The 22,144-nt window shown below is 43.5% G+C and overlaps 1 protein-coding gene across 1 annotated transcript in view; it reads left to right on the forward strand.

The window, feature by feature from the left end:
* The window catches only part of LOC149873015 (uncharacterized), a 148,494-nt gene that overhangs the window by 66,727 nt on the left and 59,623 nt on the right, over window positions 1–22,144 (forward strand). Inside the window, exons 21-25 of the mRNA XM_090031419.1 lie at window positions 2,103–2,258; window positions 3,543–3,633; window positions 4,459–4,596; window positions 17,849–17,997; window positions 20,434–20,545. Coding sequence (XP_089887545.1) covers window positions 2,103–2,258; window positions 3,543–3,633; window positions 4,459–4,596; window positions 17,849–17,997; window positions 20,434–20,545 — 646 coding nt within the window. The remainder of the gene's footprint in view (window positions 1–2,102; window positions 2,259–3,542; window positions 3,634–4,458; window positions 4,597–17,848; window positions 17,998–20,433; window positions 20,546–22,144) is intronic.

The following is a 22,144-nucleotide window of genomic DNA, read 5'->3' on the forward strand; positions in this document are numbered from 1 at the left end:
TGGATTTAGTGTGTGGGCTGTATGTTTGATAGATCAGGTCCACTGCAATGCTCTTGTCTTAAGAGATCAATTTTCTTGTCATATAAGAGTTTTAGACTCACTGCTTTGAACCTTCCTTGGATAAAACCACGTTAGGTTTTATCCTGTTCTTTTTTTACTTCCTGATTGTTCTTTCCTTCAATATCTATTTTAAGTTCTTAAATACTAGAGTCATTCCCTCCCTTATTTTCTAAAGAAAATAGGAGTTTTTTGTCACTTAAGTAATAAGGTACTATCCCCGTCTGACTGATTTACTCACGATCTGTGATAAAGGAGATTGAAATAACTGGCACATGAAATACCAATATTCTGGGATGAAGATTATCCAGGAAAATGGAGCATCTATTTTTTTATAAGACAAACCAAAAGAGCTTAACTTGTTTTACCCAGAAAAAAGAAAAGTTTAAAGGGAATAGTACTACCTTTTAAATGCATGATGGGAAGGAGAACTATTTAGGCTAAAAGACACTGTTGGTAGAAGTGTAACTGGGGAACGAAGAAGGAGGCTTCTAACCAGCAGAAAAGTGAAAGTATGAAGCAGCATCTCAGTATATGTGGAAGCAAAATACTGATGATGGAGCTTGATCAGTTTAAGACTGGGATCATGGTATGAGGTTGCCTGTAATAGTAGAGATTAGACTTGATGGCCCAGGGAGGGGTCCTTTCCAATCCGATTTTCTATGTTCCTATGACAGAATTTAAAAAATGTTGGGTTTCTTTCCTTCCCCCCTGTAGAAAATATAGACTTTTTTGTCAGAAAGCCAAGAACACTTGGGTTTCAGCAGCTGAAAACCAAAATACTTTTTCAGTTAATCAGGTACCATCACCAAAGAAAATAAAAGAAAAGAGCAAAGACAAGTTTCCACTGAGGCTTGTTTTAATGGAAATTGTTTGAAAAACCCTAACCTGAAACTTCCTCAGTTTACTACAAACAAACCCTAAACATCTGTGAGATGGGAAATGTTGCAATCCCTAAAATGCCAGCAGAGAATTGGTATTATTGTGCAACTGAAGGAGATCTTATGAAAAGTTTTGAAGGAAGATAAGGAGTTAGGTTGCATGTATAGGCCCATTAAATAGAACATCATCTTCAGATAAGTGATGTTGTTTGAGTAAATTGAAAACAACTGTAAGCGGATATAGTTTATTGAACATGACTTTTTAAGGAGCTAATTTAGAATTTTGTTTTGATGTAACAAAGCTCACAGTCCATTAATATATCTGCTGTGGAAGGCTGGGGTTTGGGTTGAAACTTCAAAAAGGCGAACAATCCATCTCCTTGCTTTGCAGTACAAAATGGACTGATTGCAACTAGATTTTTTGGTTCTTTTACTGTGCACTGGTACTTTAATCAGACTTCTGGGGACCTCCCATGTTTACTACCCCTTGCTCATTTGCTTCTCAGTCCCCTAGTGATGACTCATCAACCATTAACCCATAAAAATACATATGCTGTATATGCTGTTCCACACAGCTCATTGCCTTGTGGTGTTTGTTCTTTAGTAACCTGTAGTGCATGTGTTGAGACAATCCAGTTACAAGAATATCATTTGAGAAGATAGCACAGGAAGAGCAGATAGAGTCTGAATTTGCTTCTCTTCTGTGTGTTTTTTTTCTTCCTTTACATATTACTCTTTTTAAAATCTCTTTTTATCCACCTTTTCTTTCTCCTGGCACATTCTTTCTCCTTCCTATGTTTCCCTTTGTAGCACACTCCCACACAGGTCAATATATATCACTGTCCTTGACTGCACTAGCACAACATTACACTGTACAAGATTAGTTTGTGTAAGAAACCTCCTTTGCCTTTTGTTTTTGGTGCTGAAATTTCCCTTTGCCTCTACTTTGTAGATAGTGGTTGTCAAGGTCCAAAATGTGTGTGTGTATATGCATGTGTATATGTATAATGACAGCGGAAGGTGCTAAGAAATGTTATATTTTAATGGAAGTATTTTACTAAAATTGTATGTACTAGGTGTATGTTCCTAGGCGTGCGCTGCTTGCAACGTTAGACAACATTTTTAAACTCATGCCAGTCTGTCAGTCTTCTGCGATCTGTTTAGGTTCTACAAGGTATTTGCAAGGGAAATGGGGTTCGATGAGTTCCATTTGCACTTGAGGCCAGTGCATTTTGAATTTGCATCTCACAAGGAGAAAGCAGACCAGCCCCCACCAGTGTTCATTACAGCTCTCCTGGAAGATGACAGTACTGTGGACAGGTAAACCACAACATTTCAGGGGACAAAGTGTTTCGAGCTAGATCATGACCCAACGTACCTCTCAGCCTGCTAAGGTCCAAATACAGGGACAGATGCAAATCAGTCATGTAGGAACTTAAGAAAGAAAATTGTACAATGTTTGAGCTTTAAATAATCTTTTAAAATATAACCATAGTTTCATAAGTAAATCCTAATGTGAAGATGTTCAAGAACAAAAGTGGGAGAATACCAAATCTGTGCGCAACATGCGTGACATCAGAACTAAACTGAGGGATCTCTCAAATCCAGGACAACTGTAGCAAAGAGGGACAGACAAACAGAGAACTGGGACCTTGAAAAACAGTTACTCCTTGATCCAAAATTTGCATATGCAGGACTACAAATGGCAGAAAACTCACCTTCCTGCTATGCACTGAGTAACAGCTTCACTTCCTAGCTTCAGTCAAACCTAGCTGCTGCATGGGAGGATGCTGCTTATGCACTGCCTTTCTTTCCCTTTGACAAGTGGGCAGGTACTAGGAACAGTCTGGCCCTGAAAATTTTATAATTGATTTGGCTTCACCTTTAAAAAGTTGGTAAATAAAATATTTTTAAAAACAGATTGAGGGTGGTGGGGGAGGGGACCATGGGGGGAGATAGAAATAATATAGGAAAGTCCAATTTTCTTACTAGAGTCTGCAAGGGTGCTTTTTATCCCTCCTTCCCAATCATTGGTATCTGGGTACAAACTTAAGAGTCCCCTTCTTTTCTGAACAATAAGCCACTATTCACATCCCCTTCCAAGCCATGTGGAAGACTGACCAGCCCCAAACAAATCTTACAAAAGCAACCAGCTGAATCTTCATTTCAGGTTAATTGAATTTTGTGGATAGTGCCAGGCACTGTCTGGGATGGCTGATGTCACAGTCTGGTAGACAGCCCACATTCCCCAAAAGGTCAGGAACCAATATTTTAAATAATACTTGATCAAATTGGACAAGTAGTTTTTTTTATCTCTTGTTTAAGCCAACCCTTTGCTTGCCTATGAAGAACTATTGATTCTCCACAAGTTCAGCTGCATATGTTACAGAATATTTTCTTTCTTTCTTGAATATTCCTTAAATCTTTAATGTCTTAAAAACTCCTGATTCAAGAAGAAAGGTTAATTCATTCCTGTGCAAAATCCAAATATAAAGGGGGAAAGAGACAGAAAACACAGCAATTCTGGTTTTATCTTCTTATCCTTCAGTCTGGCTTCTTTGACGTGTTCTCTGCTTTCATGGATGATTTTTGCTTTTCTTTCAGATATATTCCATCTAGTTTAATGTTAAGTATCCAGGAGATTGACAATCAAATTGGAAGGTTTAGCTTCCAAACAAGAGATAGTGTTATTCAGGTGAGCAGATTTTTTTTAAATTTCAAGCAGGAAAAAAATAATGTAGAGCATGTTGTTGTTTAACATTTATATTGCAGTAGCACATAAAGGCCTTATCTAGCCTGGGTTTCATTGTGTTAGGTGCTTTATGTTCCTCTTATAAAATTGATCATTTTGTGCATGTTTCTATGTGTAACAGCAAGCTTTTATTTATTTTTCAACACTAACCAGATAAATCTCAGTCAACTCCTCTGCGTGAAATTGTGGGCCAAATCCCTAAAATCTTTTTGGGAGAAAATTATTAATGGAGTTTTGCCTGGAAAGGGACTAAATAAGTGAGGATTTGGCCTTTTATTTTTTTTCTGGAGCACAAAGCAAGGTTTTTCTTAGCGAAAATAAATCTCTTTCCTTTATGTGCTCCATTGGTAACCTTTAATTTGGTAGTGTTATGCCCAGAAACTTCTTAGCCTTCAAATCTCTCCTCAGAGCCTCATCAGCAGAACCCATGCTCAGCAACAAGGTGGCAAACTATTAAGCCATTCCAAAAACAAAAGAGAAAACAAGCAACTTCCTAGCTGTTGCTTGATAGCATCCCTTGGGTCATACCATGTTGTTCAGAACTTAGATTTGTAGATTCCTGGAAGAGCATAAATCTGTAAATGCAGCTGGGAGACATGACATCAACATTTAAGCGTGTTTAGATTAATAGTACTGTGCAGCCCTAAAGAACAATTAATGTCACTTTTGAGATTTAGATAAGATGAGGAAAAAATTGGCGTGATCTCTCTTGGTAAAGTAACCTGCCTGTATGCTATGAATACTTTCATTTTTTTTACCCTCTTTTAGCTTTTATCCCCATCTGGAGTGCAAAACATGCAGATCGTCCTTGCTTGTCAAGTCACTCAAAAAAATGCTCTGATAGCTGCTGTTCAGCAAGCCTCATTTTGTCACGTAGCCCAATCTACATATACCCCAGACCTGAAGGTGAGCAGCAGTTATTTCCCCTAATTGTCTAGACATGTTTGTGCCAACTAATGTCATTTTACTGTATTTGCTAATGGTGTTGGTGGTCTTTTGGTTATTAGTTTTGTTTTACTCTATCATAAAATATAAGTACAGTAGTTCTTTACTAATATGAAGGAAAAGTTGGTTTTATTTCAGTGATTTATTTAATGCAGATGTTATTGAGTTAGGAGACCATGAACAGCTGAAAAATGCTATAGAAAAGAGACGGAGGGGTGTAGAAGTGAAGATATGCAAGAATGACTGGATAAAATGCACTGTCAGTGCTGTTAGATGAGAAAACGTACTTCAAAAATAAAACTAGAGATTTCAAAGAAGACTCCATAATGTTAAGGCTGTTCTGACCTGTTGTATAGTATTTCTGAGTTTTTTGCAGCAGAAAAATGGTTTTATTGCTTTTCTGTACTCAAAAAAACAAGTGAAAACTAAGAGCTGGCACTTTCTGAGGGGTGCCTCAAGTCCAGAATGGTTGAGAGGATCATAATTTGGCTTTGCAACCCATGAACTTCTGGCATGGTGATAGTTTATCTTGTAGCAGCACCTCCTGTCCCTTCTCTATTGTCCTGTCTTCTGGAAACAGCTGCACAGATGCTGCTGAGAAAGTAAGTGACTCCCTAATGTCACACTGAGATAAAGTAAAATGCTACCTCATGGAGATATACAGTCATAATTTTTACTTGGTAGACAGTGTTTTCATTCTGTAGTTAAAGAACTGAGTGTGATAAGTTTTTCTCATTGGGTGCATCTGCACGAGATGCTCACTGCACAGTTGTTACTGCGCAGTCATTTAATACTTGCATAGCCAAGCACTAAATGACTGCGCAGTAACCAGTATTATTAAGCAGTAGTGTCCTGGCATGGTTGCCTGGTTGCAACCTCATTACTACTGTTCAGGAACTCGTTACTACTGTGCATTAGGGCTGTTCGAAGCTTTGGTTGCTGATTCAATTCGGAGGAGATTCAGCCCGATTCAGCAGCCAAACCTTTGAATCTGAATTGAATTGGGAGACCAGTTAAAAGGTCCAAATCGATTGGAAGCCTCTGAATTAATTAAAAGATTCGAATATTCCGGCAGTCCCCACTTGCCGGCGCAGGGAGCTGGACCTGGGCTCAGAGCTGGTAAGTAGAGGGGTGAAGGGGGGGCTTGAGGAGGAGGGAGGGGACCATGGGGGGACCTCTGCCAGGCTGCATCCCCTGCCTGCTCCCCCAGCCCCCTTGAGCTCCCCCCAACCCCCACCAACTCTCCCAGCCTGGTCAATGGCTACCCTGCCTGGCCCAGGCATCCTGGCACTTAAAAAAAGAAAGAAAAATAAGAAAAGAAATAAAGCCCTGCACTCACTGGATGTTGCAGCAGGCATTGAGGCCTCTGAGAGCTTGTGATAGAGCCCCCCATGCAGTGTGGAGCAGTGGGGGGCAGCAGGGATCTCCCTCCTGCCCGGTAGGAGCCGGTGACTTGGGACAGTTATTCAAATCACTGAATTGAAACACTGTTCCCCGAATCAGCCGAATCCGAAGCGAATACTAGTCTCTTTGCACAGGCCTACTGCGCAGTAGCATCACATCATAGCTAATGCCCAGCCACGCTACTACGCACTAGTAATGAGCTACTGTGCAGTAGTAACCAGCTACTGCACAGTAAGTGTCTCATCTAGACATATCCATTGTGTCCCAGCTTGTTGCAGACTATTTCTGCCTGCTGTTGCACAGCCATGGAGCTTCACAGAGGTGTAACTACATGGCCAGGCACCCAGAGATGGCTGCCACACAGGAGGGTAGCAGTTACTTTCAATTGCTGCTGCAGCCACTGGCAAAACCATGCAGCTGTGTTAGCAGCCATTTTGTTTGTACCTCACCCTGGGGTCACTGCCCAGGGCAGCCGTCCTGGTTTTCTTACTATACTTATGCCCCCAGTGTTTCAGCCAGAGCTGGCTACTTGTCAGTTATGGATCAGATTATTTGTGTCATGTTTGGTTATATGTGATCTTGATGTATGAACTTGTGAAGTACATGAAGATCCTTCAAGAGGAGAGAAACTAGATGAGCATGAGGAGGGCTTTAAACTAGGTTCACTGGGGGTTGGAGACCAAAGCCCTGAGGTAAGTGGAGAACTGGGTGACCTGGAAGAACAGCAAGTAAGAGTGGGCAGTAGAGGTGGTATTCTTATTCTTCCTGAGAAATCAGGGCAATCGACTAGTTACCTTAGGTACCTGTACATGAATTCATGGAGCCTGGGAAGCAAGCAGGAAGAATTGAAAGTCCTCACACAGTAGCAGAATTATGAAGTGATTGGAATAATAGAGACTTGGTGGGATAGCTTGCCTGACTGGAGCACTGTCATGGATAGGTACAAACTCTTCAGGAATGACAGGCAGGGGAGAAGAAGAGGAGTTGCACATTACGTAAAAGAGCCATATGATTGCTCAGAGTTCCAGTATGAAAATGGAGATAGACCTGTTGAAAGTCTCTGGGTTAGGGTCAGAGATAGCAACAAGGGTGATGTTGGGGTGGAGGTCTGCCACGGGTAACTGGTGCCTCCTGATCCTGGGGGGGCACCTGCAGCCAGTTGCCAGCCGGGGGATGTCCCTCAGCTGCTGATTGCCAACCAGGGGGTCCAGTGGCAAAATGGAAGTGCTGCCAGCATTTCTCTCGGTGCCCCCACATTTTTTGGGGGTAAGCAGCTGTTGCGCCCCACACCCCAGCCGGCAAGGGCCAATCTCAGAGGGGGCATGTGCCCCCCCACCCCGTGTCTCCCCTATGCATCTCCTGTGAAGTCTGCTATAGACCATCTGACCAGGAGGATGTTGTAGATGAGGCATTCTCCAAACAGCTAGTGGAAGGTTTGTGATCACGGGCCTTGGTTCTCATGGAGGACTTCAATCATCCTGACATCTGCTGGGAGGGCAATACAGCAGTGTGCAGGCCATTCAGGAAGTTTTTGGAAAGAAATGCTGGCAGCACTTCCATTTTGCCACTGGACCCGCTGGTTGGCAATCAGCAGCTGAGGGACATCCCCCGGCTGGCAATTGGCTGCAGGTGTCCCCCCAGGATCAGGAGCGTTGGGGAGAACTTCCTGATGCAAGCACTGGAGCAGCCAACTAGGGGCCACACACTTCTTGACCTGCTGCTCACAAACAGGGAAGAGCTGGTGGGGATCTCATGGGCAGGATCCCCTGGGAAGTCAGACTGACAGGGAGAGGAATGCAGGAGAGCTGGCCGTACTTTAAAGACGCCTTACTGAGAGTGCAGGAACAAATCATCCCAATGCGCAGGAAGACTAGCAAGTAGCAGAATTCCAGCCTGGCTTAGCAGGGAACTCTTCAGTAAACTAAATCACAAAAAGGAATCTTATAAGGAATGGAAGCTTGGACAAACAACTAGGGAAGAATATAAGAGAACTAGCAAATTGCCTGTCAAGAATGATGGGGGCATGGGGGCCAGCAGGGACGGAGCCATGCATCCAGCCCCACGCCCTCCCCCCCACACCGCTTTGGGTCCAACCCTACTCCCTCCCTCCCCCCTCCACTTCTTGTTCAACCCTGCTCCAGCCCCCTTCCCCTCCCCCATTCAGGTCTGACTGCACTACAACAGAGGGGCTCCCGCTTTTCCTCAGTTGGTCCACCACTTTTAAAGTGCTCTACCCAATTTTTAATTTTTTTTTTTTTTTTTGGCCACGTGTAGAGGTGGGGAGGAGGGAGCCGCCACATTGGAGGCTGCAGGAGGAGACAGCGTGGTCGAGGGCCCCCGTTTTAGCTCAGCTGACCCCGCCCCTTGCCCATGCAGCCAATCTGCATATGCACAGTTGGGCAAAAGCATTATGGACAGACAGACACATAGACTAAGCCTTTTATTATATTAGAATTGCTTGGACATGCAGGGATGAAGTCAGGAAGGCCAAAGTGTAATTGGACTTGCAGCTAGCAAGGGATATGAAGGGTAACAAGAAGGGTTTCTACAAGTATGTCAGTAACAAAAGGAAGATTAGGGAAAGTGTGGGTCCCTTACTGAATGGGGGAGGCAACCTAGTGATAGAGGATGCAGCAAAGGCTGAAGTGCTCAATGCCTTTTTCACCTGAGTCTTCACAGGGAAGGTCAGTTCCCAGACTACTATACCTGGCAGCACAGACTGGGGTGGAGGTGAGCAGCCAACAGTGGCAAAAGAACAGGTTAGGGACTATTTAGCGCACATTCACGTGAGGAGAATGTGCATTCCCATGAGCAATATGTCTATACTTTAGCCCGTGAGATTCATATAATGCTGATTCCTGTACAGGTTCTTTTCTCAGCTTAAAAAATTAAAAAAAACTACTTTATCTCAGCTTCTCAACCTGGCATTTTGGTTGCTTAAGAGATGCAGTGGACTGGGGAGGGGGCATCCTGTGCTTCTCAAGCACAGGATGTCCCCTCCTCAGTACCTTCTGCTTCTGAATATCAGCCAGGCAATCGGAGGTGTAACAACGCAGCCAGGCACATGGGACAGCTGTGATACATGAGGGGCAATGGTGACTTTGGGCTGCTGCTATGCTGTTAGTGCAGTTGTGCAACTGAGGTCACGGGGGGGGGGGTCTGCATCCTCCATCCTTCATAACAGCACCTGGGTCAGCTGCCATGGTTGTCCTACCCTAGTTATGTTACTGACATTAACTTACCATCCTGGCCCCTGGTGAGTCTAAGTTATACCACAGCAGGCTTGCATACCAATATGATCTTGCAGTCCCATAAGCAGATCTAGGATTTTGAAAATGGGGGTGCAGATGGTGTGGTAGATCATCACACATAACACAACACATAACTTTCTCCAGTTAAGGCAAAATTGGAAGTTTTACTAATATGATAGAGAGCAAGTACTGTAAGTTACTAAGTTTAAGATCAAAGCAAAAACAAATACCCCTACTGAAATATGCACTCATTTGCTAGAATATATATAATTAAAGAAAACACACAACACATTAGGTAAAAATAGTCAAAGGATATTGTATCATTAGTTTCATAGTCATAGTTAAATTGTCATCTTTTTCAGATTCATAAAACAAAATCTAATCTTCTTGAGCATCTTGACAGTGCGTCAAATACTTCAGTGTCAGTCATTTTCACACCTGAATTAAGATTATCATACCTGAGTTAAGGTTTTTAGCTAGAGTTAAAAACAGTCTGCAGGGCTGTAAAATAGAAGACAGACATTACCAGGCAGGACTAAGAGACAGCAAAATTGTAGAACAAAGGATAGTTTAAATAGTGGAACATCAAAACCATTAAGAAGGAGAGAGGGTCATCTGTGGAGTGGAGAGACATTAACAGGCATTAGGGTATCACCATTCTTCAAAGAGAAATGGGGCTTCCCCTCCCAGGCAGTTGGTTTTAAAATTTGGGTGGAGCAGGAATCAAAAGGGGGTGCAATTGTACCACTTTACTCTCCCTGGATCTGCCCCTGTGGACTCCTTTGTACACTTGCCTTGAACCTGTTATTCTCCACAATAGCCTGGGGAAATCTATTCTGGATAGGACTGATCAGATAACTTCTGATAAAACTTTGTTGTGCCAGAATTTGCTGATCCTGCAAAATGGAGCCTTTCATGGACACAGTCTGATCTCACTAAGCTTCTGGTGAAGCTGAGGCAGCCTTCCCACAGAATCAGCAATAGCCCCATGGTCTGCAACTTGGAGCAGCCATCTGAGAGGTCTGTGGCTCCAGGGTAGCATATTGTGTAGACTGCCCCAAAAGCTGGGTTCCATTTCCTTTCCCAGAGATCTTTGAAAACTGGAGTCTTTGTTCCTAACCAGAACAAATCCAAATTCCTCAATATCATAGTCCCTAGTGAATTTGAATTTCTTTTCTTCATGCACTTCCAATCCTGAAGTCTCTCTCAACTCTTTCCTTGCGCTGCTTTACAAGTGGTTGCTGCCATGGCTCTCAGCCAACTACAATGAATATTCATAACTGTGGAAATAGCTTTGTGTGCCCTAACTAATAAAGACTGATTTTTCCAAACACTTAGACATATTTTACTGTCTAAAATATATATATATTTTTTAACATGGCAGTGACAATATGTGAGTTTTCAGATGGCTTGTTTTGGCACTAAATCATTCAATTAGTACTGTATCCATTTCTGGACTAGACTTTTCTGAGTTACAGTCAGTACATATTAGCTTAGCTAATCAAATGAACAGAAAGCCAGAACAATTAACAGAACCAACAGAGCAATAGCCACAGCAAAGAATTTGGGAAGTCATGCATCAATTATTCAAGACTAAAGAGAAAAAAAAAGATGCTTGTATTGCAAATGTAAGTGCATAAGAAAACAAGTTCTGCTGGAAAACAAAATATGCTGGGAAGGGGAGCAACCGTGCAGTGTTCCTGGCTAAAAAAGATTCTTCATATTTCCAATTGCTGGAATTCTTGTGAACAGTTTGATTCTCCAGGAGATCTACTACCTCTTTAACTTACGAGCAAGGTACTCTTTCCTAGATTCAGGATGGTCCTTGCACCTATTCTCCATTTTCTTCTTGTCCTGAAAACTGCATTGCTTCCATGAGGTTTCCTAGACTCAAGAGGTCTGTTTAGTAGCATATCGATATGTACCATACTAATTTGGCAATATAATTGTCATAGAATCATAGAAAATTAGGGTTGGGAGGGACCTCCGAAGGTCATCTAGTCCAACCCCCTCCTCAAAGCAGGGCCAGTCCTAACTAGATTATCCCAGTCTAAGCTTTGTCCAGCTGGGTTTTGAAAACCTCCATTCCTCAGATTCACATATGACCATATTTACTACTGATACAAGAACCTCTTCTGTGTCCAGTCATCTTCTTCTAGGGTCACACTATGTACCCTAGGGTCACATTCACAGTATGTAAGTAGGGTTACATCTTCTTTTAGGGTCTAGCCCATGTATCCAGAGCACACATTTATCTTTTCATGTCACATGTTAACCTTGGCTTTGTCATTTAAGGAAGTGTGATTTATAGACTACTGTTTGCATAGTGAATCTGAAGAGAAACACTGCTTTTGCCAATTCCATTAATTTTTCACTTTTCAGCCAGAGATACAAGAAATACAAGCTTTGGTGCCTGAGGAAGGTCTGCCAACACTTCTTCCTCTATAGACAATGTACAGAGAGACAGAAAACCATTTTTCAGGCCCTGCTGTAGTTGTTGGACTCTTTTTCTGGCCTATCTCCATGGGCTCATTTATCCACTCATGAGGGAAATTAAGATTTACTACTTAAAGCAGGATCAGCTCATCTCTTCCACCTAATGATAGTGATTCCAGAGGCCCAGACTTATGGATGGTTTGTTCCAGGGCTGGAGGTTGTCAAAAGTGCAAGACTATTAGCTTTCAGGAGCTAATTTTTAACTTCTTGGTATAAAAAATGTAGGCTGAGGGCCTGTGCCAATACAGATCTTGCAGCTAGGGAGAATTGTGTGACTTTAGGCATGCTTTGTATGCTCCCCTTCCTGGACTACTCTATGGTTGGAGAAGTTCCCAATGTTATGGCAGCCTCTCCAGACCACCCCAAAGCTAAATATCCACACTGACTTCTATGGGTCTTACCAGTTGATCCATGGCAGGCAGCCCTAATAGCCAGCTTCTGTACTATCATAGAGAAGTAGGGCTGGAATGGCCCTGCAGAGGTCATCTAGTCCAACCCCCTGCCTGAGGCAGGATCATATCTATCCAAATCATCACATTCAACCATAATTTAAACTCTACATAAGAATGTCAACCCTGACACAACACAGACCTAAAACCCTAACCTGCCACAGGTAAAGCAAGGGAACCATGGCAGCCAATGTCCTGCTACTATAAAATGTTGTCAATATATGCTCAAGAGGTTCCAGGTCCCACACCCCTACTATAGAGGAAGGCAAAAACCTTCACAGTCCATGTCAATCTGACCATGGGGTAAAATTCCTTCCTGATCCCAAATATGGGATCAGGCACATATTCTGGCACATGTCCACAAGGGGCCAGCAGGGGAGATTATGCTTAGGGGCAACCAACATGGGTTCATTAGAGGCAGGTTCTGTCAGACCAACCTGGTGGCCTTCTATGACCAGGTCACCAAATCCTCAGATGCAGGGGTAGCAGTGGACATAGTCTTTCTGGACTTTAGGAAGGCCTTCGGCACTGTCTCTCACCCCGTTCTCATTAAAAAACGGGGACTGTGGTGTCAACACCCACACAGTCAAATGGGTCACGAACTGGCTGGAGGGCCGCACCCAGAGAGTGGTGGTGGATGGGCCATTTTCAACCTGGAGGGATGTGGGCAATGGGGTCCCCCAGGGCTCGGGCCTCGGGCCCGCACTGTTCAACATCTTCATCAGTGACTTGGAGGAGGGGGTAAAAAGCACCCTGTTCAAATTTGCTGATGACACTAAGATGTGGGGGGGATGTGGGCACACTAGAAGGAAGGAATAGGCTACAACCGGACCTAGACAGGTTACAGGGGTGGGCAGATGAGAATAGGATAGGATTCAATACTGACAAGTGAAAGGTGATGCACCTTGGGAGGAAGAACCAACACCATACCTACAGGCTGGGGAACTCCCTTCTTGTCAGTGCAGAGGCAGAAAAGGATCTTGGTATCATCATCGATGCCAAGATGAACATGGGCCGGCAGTGCGGGGATGCAGTCAGGAAGGCCAGCCGTACCTTGTCATGCATCCACAGATGCATCTCAAGCAGGTCCAAGGAGGTGATACTCCGCTTCCATGTGACACTGGTCAGGCCGCAGCTGGAGTACTGCATCCAGTTCTGGGCGCCGCACTTCAAGAGGGATGTGGACAACATGGAGAGGGTCCAGAGGGGGGGCCACGTGCATGATCGGGGGCAGCAGGGCAGGCCCTACAAGGAGAGGCTACGGGACCTGAACCTGTTCAGCCTCCACAAGAGAAGGCTGAGGGGGGGATCTAGTGGCCTGTTACAGACTAGTCAGAGGGGACCAGCAGGCATTGGGGGAGTCCCTGTTCCTCCAAGCACTACCAGGAGTGACTAGAAGTAACGGTCACAAGCTGGCAGAGAGTAGATTTAAGCTAGACATCAGGAGGCGCTACTTCATGGTCAGGGCAGCTAGGATCTGGAACCAACTTCCAAGCGAAGTGGTGCTGACTCCTACCTGGGGGTCTTTAAGACAAGGCTTGACAATCACCTTGCTGGGGTCGTTTGACCCCAGTACTTTTTCCTGCCATGGCAGGGGGTTAGACTTGGGTCCCTTCCGACCCTACTAACTATTAAACTGTGAAACTATGAATGGTGATCAGTCTGAGCCTGAGTGGAGGGGCAAGGCCCTCTAGTCAGAAATTTCTGGCTTTAATCCTAGCGGGAGCATTGGCGCACCCCGGTCAAAGACCCCAGTCAGCACCCAATACCTGTAGCCAGCGCCCAATGCCTCTGGGAAGGCTTAAACACACCCTGACACATATAACAGAAAAGCATGGGAAGGGACAAGCAGCAAAGACCAGAAGCATGGGAAATACCCACGGTAGAACATAAGCATAGCTGTGCCTAGATCATGTCTGACCAATGGCTGTCCGACCTCTTCTTGAACACTTCCAGTGACAGGAAATCCACAGCTTCCTAGGCAGTCTATTCCACTGCTTCACTATTCTCAAAGTGAATAAGTTCCTTTTGGATATGCAATCTAAACTTACTTTGCTTTAACTTCCAGTCATTGGTCTGTATCCTCCTCCCTTTGGCAAGAGAGAAAAGGCTCTTTCCCTGTTCTTTATGGCAGCCTTTCAAATACATGTATTTGAAGACTGCTATCATGTCCCCTCTTAAGTGCCTTTTCCACAAGCTGAACATGCCTAACTCCTTCCGACTCTCCTTGTATGGCTTGCTTTCCAAGCCCTTGATCATCTTTGTTGCCCACCTCTGGACCTGTTAATGAACACACGGAGCAGCACCAGATCCAGGACATACCCCAGTGGGATTCCACTTGAAACCTCCTGTCATTCTTACATGGACCCACTAATAATTACCCTTTGCTTGCAACTGTCAAGTCAGTTATCTATCCACCCTGCAGTAGTTTTATGTAGCCAACATGTCTCCAATTTGTTTACGAGAAGTTCATTCAGGATCTTGTCAAAAGCCTTGTTGAAGTCCAGATACACTATATCTACAGCATTCCCTTCATCCACTCAAGTAGTTACTTTGTCAAAGAAGGAGATCAAGTTTGTTTGGCATGATTTACTTTTCATAAATCCATGCTGGCTGCTGTAATGAGCCCTTTCTCCTCCAGATGCTTGCAAATGGCCTTTGTTAGGATATGTTCCAGTTACTTCCCAGATATTGAGGTGAGACTAACTGGTCTGTAGTTCCTTGGGTCCTCCTTCTTGCCTTTTTCAAAAAGTTGCACTACACTGACCTTTTTCCAGTCCTCTGGTACCTGGCTCATCTCCCATGACTTCATGAAGATTATTGCCAAGGGCTCTGAGATTTATGAATTCATAGATTGTAAGGCTGGAAGGGACCTTGGAAGATCATCGGGTCCAGCACCCAGCAGAAAAGATGACCCCAGCAAGATGACTGTGTAGTCTCCTCTTGAAGATTTCCAGCGTAGGTGATTGCACCAGCTCTGGAGGGAGCTTATTCTACAGTCTGGACACCCTGACTGTGAAGAAATTTTTCCCAATGTTGAGCATGAATCGATTTTCCAGGAGTTTGTGGCCATTACTCCTGGTTCTCCCTTTGGGTGCCCTGGTGAACAGTTGCTCACCAAGCCCTTAATGTACTCCTCTAGTGTAGAGGTAAGCTGCTACCAGGTACCCGCTCAGCCTTCTTTTCCTCAGGCTGAAGAGTCCCAGATCCCTCAGCCTTTCCTCATATGGCTTGCCTTTTAAGACTGATCATACAGGTGACTCTTCTTTGGACTCTGTGGAGCTTGTTCACATCCTTGTTAAAGTGTGGTGCCCAGAACTGGATGTGGTACTCCAGCTGTGGTCTCACCAGTGCTGAGTAAAACAGAAGAATCACCTCCTTTGCTTGAGATGCATGGATTGAGATCTTCTCTGCCAGTTCCTTTAGGACCCTGGGATGAAGCTCATCCACCCCTGCTGACTTGGATTCATTAAGACTCAACAAAACTCTCTGACACTCTCTTTTGTTATCTTTTCCCTCAACTTGCCCCCTTCTTTACCCAGGTAATCCATGTTAGGTGTCTGGCTGCAGCTTAATTTTTTTGTGAAGACTAAAGCAAAGGAGCTGTTGAGTAGTTCTGCTTTCTTCCTAGCTTCAATTAGGAGTTCCCCCTGGCTTGTAAGCTGTGGGTCCCTCTGCTAACTTGGTCCTTCTTTTCTAGCCGACATACTTGTGGAATTGCTTCTTCTTGTCCTTAACCTCTTTTGCCAGATGCAGCTTGTTCTTTATCTTTGCCTTCCTGATTTTTGTCCTTGTGGGTTCTTGCTATTTCCTGGTGACTTGGTGACTTGCCTATTCTTCCATTGCTGGTATACTTTCCTTTTGCATTTGAGGCATTTTAGAAGCTCCGTGTGCAGCCATATTTGTCTCTTGCCATTCTTCTTGTGCTTCTGTCATGTCAGGACAGCTTCTTGTTGGGCTTCCAGTACTGTGCCCCTTAGAAGCTCCCAGCTCTCTTGGGTGACTTTATCCTTCAGTCTGTCCTTCCCTGACACCATGCCTATTAGCTCCTTGAGTTATATGAAATCCCTCTTTTTGAAGTTTAGCATCCTAATTCTGCTGACCTCATGTTTTCCCTTTCTCAAGATCTGGAATTCTAGTGTACCATGATCACTTCCTCCCAAGTTGCCCATCAGCATCTGTAATGAAGGAAACTTTATCATTTGGGTGTCACACTGACCTTTTTATGTAGTAAAAAAGGGACAGGAACAGGATGAAGATAAGGGTCTCGCTTCTCATCTTGAAGTGTTTGAAACAAGTATAAATTACCATAAAATGTGAAAGCAATAATATTTAGTTCTCTGGATTCCCTCATCCTAATATGCTGAATCTGCCTGGCAAGTGTGCCCTATGTAACTTATTACAGAGGAACCAGAATCTCTGATCCATCTTGTTTCATGCAGAATATCACCTTGTCCCCATTTCAGCCTCTCACATCAAAGGCTCAAGCAATGTCAAATCAGGTTGGCTCAGCAAATAGTCAGTAAAGCAGGTAGAACCAGCTCTCTATTCATCAAGTCTTTCTGGTAATAGCAACAGAGCTAGTTTGTTCTTGGGTTATGGTATTTGCTGATCACATCTTTTAGTCAGAGGAGGGGTTCCACCTAACAGGGTCTTGTCACTGGATTTATGTCGCAATGTTTTAGAAACAATGCAGCAGTGGAATGATTGTTTTGGTGAAGTCAGGAAGTCCAGCCTTCTCCTCAGAGTACTTGAGCTTCCCTTGGACTGCAGAGGGGAGACTGCAACTTAGTGAAGTCAGGGTTAGTGGAGGAATTTTCCAGATGAAACCTGGAAACCTTCCAGTTTTATACACGAGAGTATCCTTGAAACAATTAGGGTTATTTGGACCAATTTCCTTTTAGTTTGCCTGAGCACGTTAGTGTAAACAATTATTTGTAATTCAAGTCAAAACACAGATTGACCACTAGTAGAGATTTGGAATCAGTTAATTTAAACAATTATCTATTTGCCTTCCACATAATAGACTGCTGTGTATCTAAGATACATTTTTCAAAAATGCCCAGATTACATAGGAGCCTGAATTCCATTTTCAAAAGCATCCCTATAACTTAGGAACTTTACTCCCCTTGGCTTTCAAAGTAATTTGGGTGCTTTTGAAAACGTCCCTACTTGAGCCTTGTGAAAAATCCCTTCTGGATATGCTGGCGATTGCTGTTTAATAGACAAATGCATATGTAAATTTCAAAATATATGTCTAGTTTTATACAACTACTTTTTCAGTCTTCATGTTTAGGCCAACTCATCTGAATATCAAATGGTGAATTTAGATATATTTGAGAAAGTGGACTTTGCAGAATATCTTTATTGATGCAATATAGAGAATACTTGATTTGATTTATGATTTTTCTGTTTTCTCTAACTCTCCTTGTCTTCACAGTTTCATTATTCTTGTGCTCAGTAAGAACTTTTTTATTCTGCTTTTTGGGTTCCTAGTGAATTATTATTCTACATGGCTAGGACACAGACACTATGTTGAATTGCTAACTTGTATTAAATTAATAGACCATACTGACATTCCTTGTAAGAGTAAATTTGTTCATAATATTACAGGGAAGAAATGTAAGTTTGAGGAGTCGGAGCAGTTCAGCAAGTGGGAGAAATTCTAGATCTGGGTATGGGACAGAAAATCAGTTGGCAGTAGCACCAGCTATTCCATATGCTACAGGGCGCCATTTGGATATGCACCGAACCATTAAAAGGTATGGTCATGACCAGAGCAGTTCCCCTCTCTTTGTGGTTGTCAGTCTAATGTCAGTGCAGCCAGTCCTGGGGCCCCGGTGCTTCTCTGCTCCTTGGGGTCTAAGGAGGTACTAGGCACTGTTCTTTCTTCCAGGTCTCTTCAGTATGCTCCCAGACCTATACTGATGCTGTTTTTTTGACCAGTGGACTTCCCTGAATCCCTGTTTTTAGACATACTTCTTCAAAGTCCCTCTGTAAGTGGGGACTCCAAGTTAAACCCTTTTGGGGTAGTAAGGCAATAAGACAAGAAATGCAGGTTTAGCATAGGAATTTTGCAACCATAGATTCCTTTATTCTTGAAAGGTCTAGACAGTTACAGGTCTATGGCAGATAACAAATGGTCCTAACAGATGGTCTTGTCCTCAGCCTGATCTTACTTCTCCTGTGTGGTCAGTTGCATTAGGCCCAGTAGTCTATACTGCTTTCTTGGCCTGTTTGTCCTGCCTGTGCCTGACATGGAGAACTGTGTACCTAGGAGGGACTGGTATGAACCAGTTGGAATCAATTGTTAAGTAGGTCTTGGACCTTGCAAAGGTTTGCTGTCAGGTAGACTTCAGACACTGGGCCCAGACCTTTTTCTGTGTGCTTAGGTGTGAGTGATTATTGCACAATATATCACTGGTCTGGGCTAGTCAATTCAGAGGCAACCAGATGAGGCAAACACCTGTGATGAATGTCTCATTTTTAGCTAACTTCTGAGGCATCCTGTACTCAGTCATGAGAACACAGTGTTCAGAATAGTTCACCTTATTAGACAGTTCTCAGCACACCCAGATATCCTGTTCCAATGTTGGTTTACAACACAAAATGAAGCTTACAAATAAAAGGGCATTCATAAAACAAAAAGGAATTTTCCCCAGCTCCCTTAGTCTACCTGATTGCCTTTTATGATCAGTTTACAAAGGCAATGGATGCAGGTGTTGCCATGGACATAGTCTTTCTAGACTTCAGCAAAGCCTTTGACACCGTCTCCCACCCCATCCTCATTAAAAAAAACTAGGCGACTGTGGCATTGATGCCTACACAGTCAGATGGATTGCAGATTGGCTGAAGGGTCATACTCAGAGGGTAGTGGTGGACGGGTCATATTCGACCCGGGGGGAAGTGGGCAGGGGAGTCCCCCAGGGCTTGGTCCTGGGGCCTGTGCTGTTCAATTTTTTCATCAGCGATTTGGACGACGGGGTGAAAAGCAACCTATTTAAATTCGCTGATGATACCAAAATTTGGGGTGAGGTGAGCACGCTAGTAGGGAGGGAAAGATTGCAACAAGACCTCGATAGGTTACAGGAGTGGGCTGACATAAACAGGATGCGTTTCAATACTGACAAGTGCAGGGTGCTGCACTTAGGTAGCAGAAACCAGCAGCACACTTATAGAATGGGAAACTCCCTTCTTGAGAGCACAGAGGCAGAAAGGGATCTTGGAGTCATTATTGACTCCAAGATGAACGTGGGCCGACAATGTGAGGTCACAGTTGGCAGGGCTAACCGGACCTTGTCGTGCATCCACAGATGCATCTCAAGTAGAGCCAGGGAGGTGATCCTTCCCCTCTATGCGACGCTGGTCAGGCCACAGCTGGAGTACTGCGTCCAGTTCTGTGCGCCCCATTTCAGGAGGGATGTGGACAACATTGAAAGGGTCCAGAGGAGGGCCACCCGCATGATCAGGGGACTACAGGGCAGACCCTACATTGAAAGACTGCGGGACCTAAACCTGTTCAGCCTTCACAAGAGAAGGCTGAGGGAGGACCTGGTGACTGTCTATAAACTCACCAGGGGGGACCAGAAGGGTTTAGGGGAGACACTGTTTCCCCTAGCGCCCCCCGGCATGACAAGGAACAATGGACACAAATTATTAGAGAGTAGATTTAGATTAGACATCCGCAAGAACTACTTCACAGTTAGGGCGGCTAGGAGCTGGAACCAACTTCCTAGGGAAGTGGTGCTGGCTCCTACCCTGGGGATCTTTAAGAAGAGGCTTGATAACTACCTGGCTGGACTCATCTGAGTCCAGTCTTTTCTCCCGCCCAGGTGGGGGGTCGGACTTGAAGATCTACAAGGTCCCTTCCACCCCTACTTCTATGATTCTGTGATTCTTTGATACCTGAGAAGATATTCTTAATTGGGGCTGTGTATCTATTTTCACATACTTAATTTTCAATAAAATAAAAAATTAAGTATATTGACAATCTGTACCTGGGTCTTGTATATTTCAGCTATCCCATAAAGTCTATTATATACATCCCCAAATGTTTTTAATTGAATTGTATGAGGTGTTCTGTTTAACCTAAAACAATTTTGTAGATCAGATTGGATTTATTCATGGTGCATCTTGATAGCTAACTTTTCCTGTCCCTGGCTTCAGAGTTCAGGTGTAATGTCTGTCTTTACTCTTAGACCTCCAGAAGCCTTTATTTCTATCCAGCTGGAGAAACTGGGGCCACGGGACCTGATGCTAAACACATTCATTGAGAAAAAAGAAATCATGGGCAGCAGGATGCAAAACCCTGTGAGTCAAAGTACCTTTAGTGAATGTTTTTATCGACTTTAAGCACTATACTAAGTTTTTTGTTAGCTTTTATTTTGTTAAAGCACCAACATAACTCTCAGCCTGTAATAACTGTAAGGAGAAGACTGGCCTTATGGTTTGGGCATCAGCCCAGATTACCAAGTCTCAGTTCCCTGCTCTGCCATAGACTTCCTTGAACAAATCACTCAGTTCCTCTGGGCCTCAATTCCTCATCTGTAAAATGGGGATGATAGTAGTCCCGTGCTCTACTGTGAGCTGTAAAGACAAGGGCCAACCGTTTGGGCAGGCGTGCCACAAATTAGCGCTGTGCCCTCCCCAAGTGCCATTCTAATTATTTTCCTCTACTTAACTGCTGCTCTGCTTTCTGCTCCCTGCCCTATCTGAGGCTGCTGCCTGTCCTTTCCCTGATCTGCGGTGAGCCACACACAGAAGTTTCCCATTCCACTTGGTGCTGCATGTTAGCTACCCTTGAATTACATCATTGGTGATGAGGCATTTGGATACTGTGGTGATGGGGAGCCTCTAAGTGTCTCAGATAAATACATTTGTTTGCTGTAGAACGTGTGTTACAAGGAATAGAAGTGTGAGATTTAAATGTAAAATTAATAAACAAATATATAAAGCCGAGAAGGAATCTGAGCATGAGGTGGATTTATCTTATTTAACAAGTGGCCTGTCCTGACCTCAGTTTCATGATTCTGTAGTCAAGGTGACTTAAAGGACATCTTTGACCCCCCTGCATCCTTCAGTTGCAGTAGGCATGCTATAGCAACACCTGAAGTCCAATAATTAGAGCATGGACATATAAACAATTCTAAGAAGATTATAAGACAGGAATTCATCATTTATTAGATAATCTGCTGTTACTACTGATGTGTATATGCCCTTACTCTATGGTAAATGTAAATTAAACTTCCCGTTTTTTTGCTAAGACCTAAGTTACTAGGGTTTAGCTTCTACTTGCCACAGAGCCACACAGGCAGTTACCACAGAGCATCTGATGTGCAGTAAAGCCCTGCCCATTTTTAACCTGTGGTCAATTATTTTATCCATATACAAAAGGGAATAGCAATTTGCATGTGGCTCTTGTTCTCCTACTAGTACAACTTAAGTCCCATCTGAACTATCTTCAGCTGAAATTAGGAAGAATGTTCTAGCCATTCTTGGTGTTTCATATTGATACATAAAGGGATTTTACTGCAAAGTCCATGATATATGCTTCATAGGTTAGAAATAGACCCTAGAATAGGAGAACTCTTCTTATTAAGCCTTTTTAGTATGCCATTTTATTTTTTAGCAAATTGTGTTTAGTCTTATAAGAAAATTAAATAGATTCTTTATGATCTATGCTCCAAGATAAAACCAGATTTTTGAAACCATCTTAATGCAGTATCTAGAAACCGAGTAACATAGATCTCATTTTGAATTTGCTTGCAACTCTAGGTCTTGTCCTGAATGCATTAGAAGTTAAATTTAGTTCTGAACAGAGATGATGAAAGATTTTTTTGAAATCACACCTCTCCTCAGCTCCCAACTTTCCCCAAAATCTCACTAAATATTTTATCACAAGTCCTCAAA

Source organism: Crocodylus siamensis, chromosome 1 (genome assembly GCF_052110815.1).
Source record: "Crocodylus siamensis isolate JL-2025a chromosome 1, ASM5211081v1, whole genome shotgun sequence".
Taxonomy (NCBI): domain Eukaryota; kingdom Metazoa; phylum Chordata; order Crocodylia; family Crocodylidae; genus Crocodylus; species Crocodylus siamensis.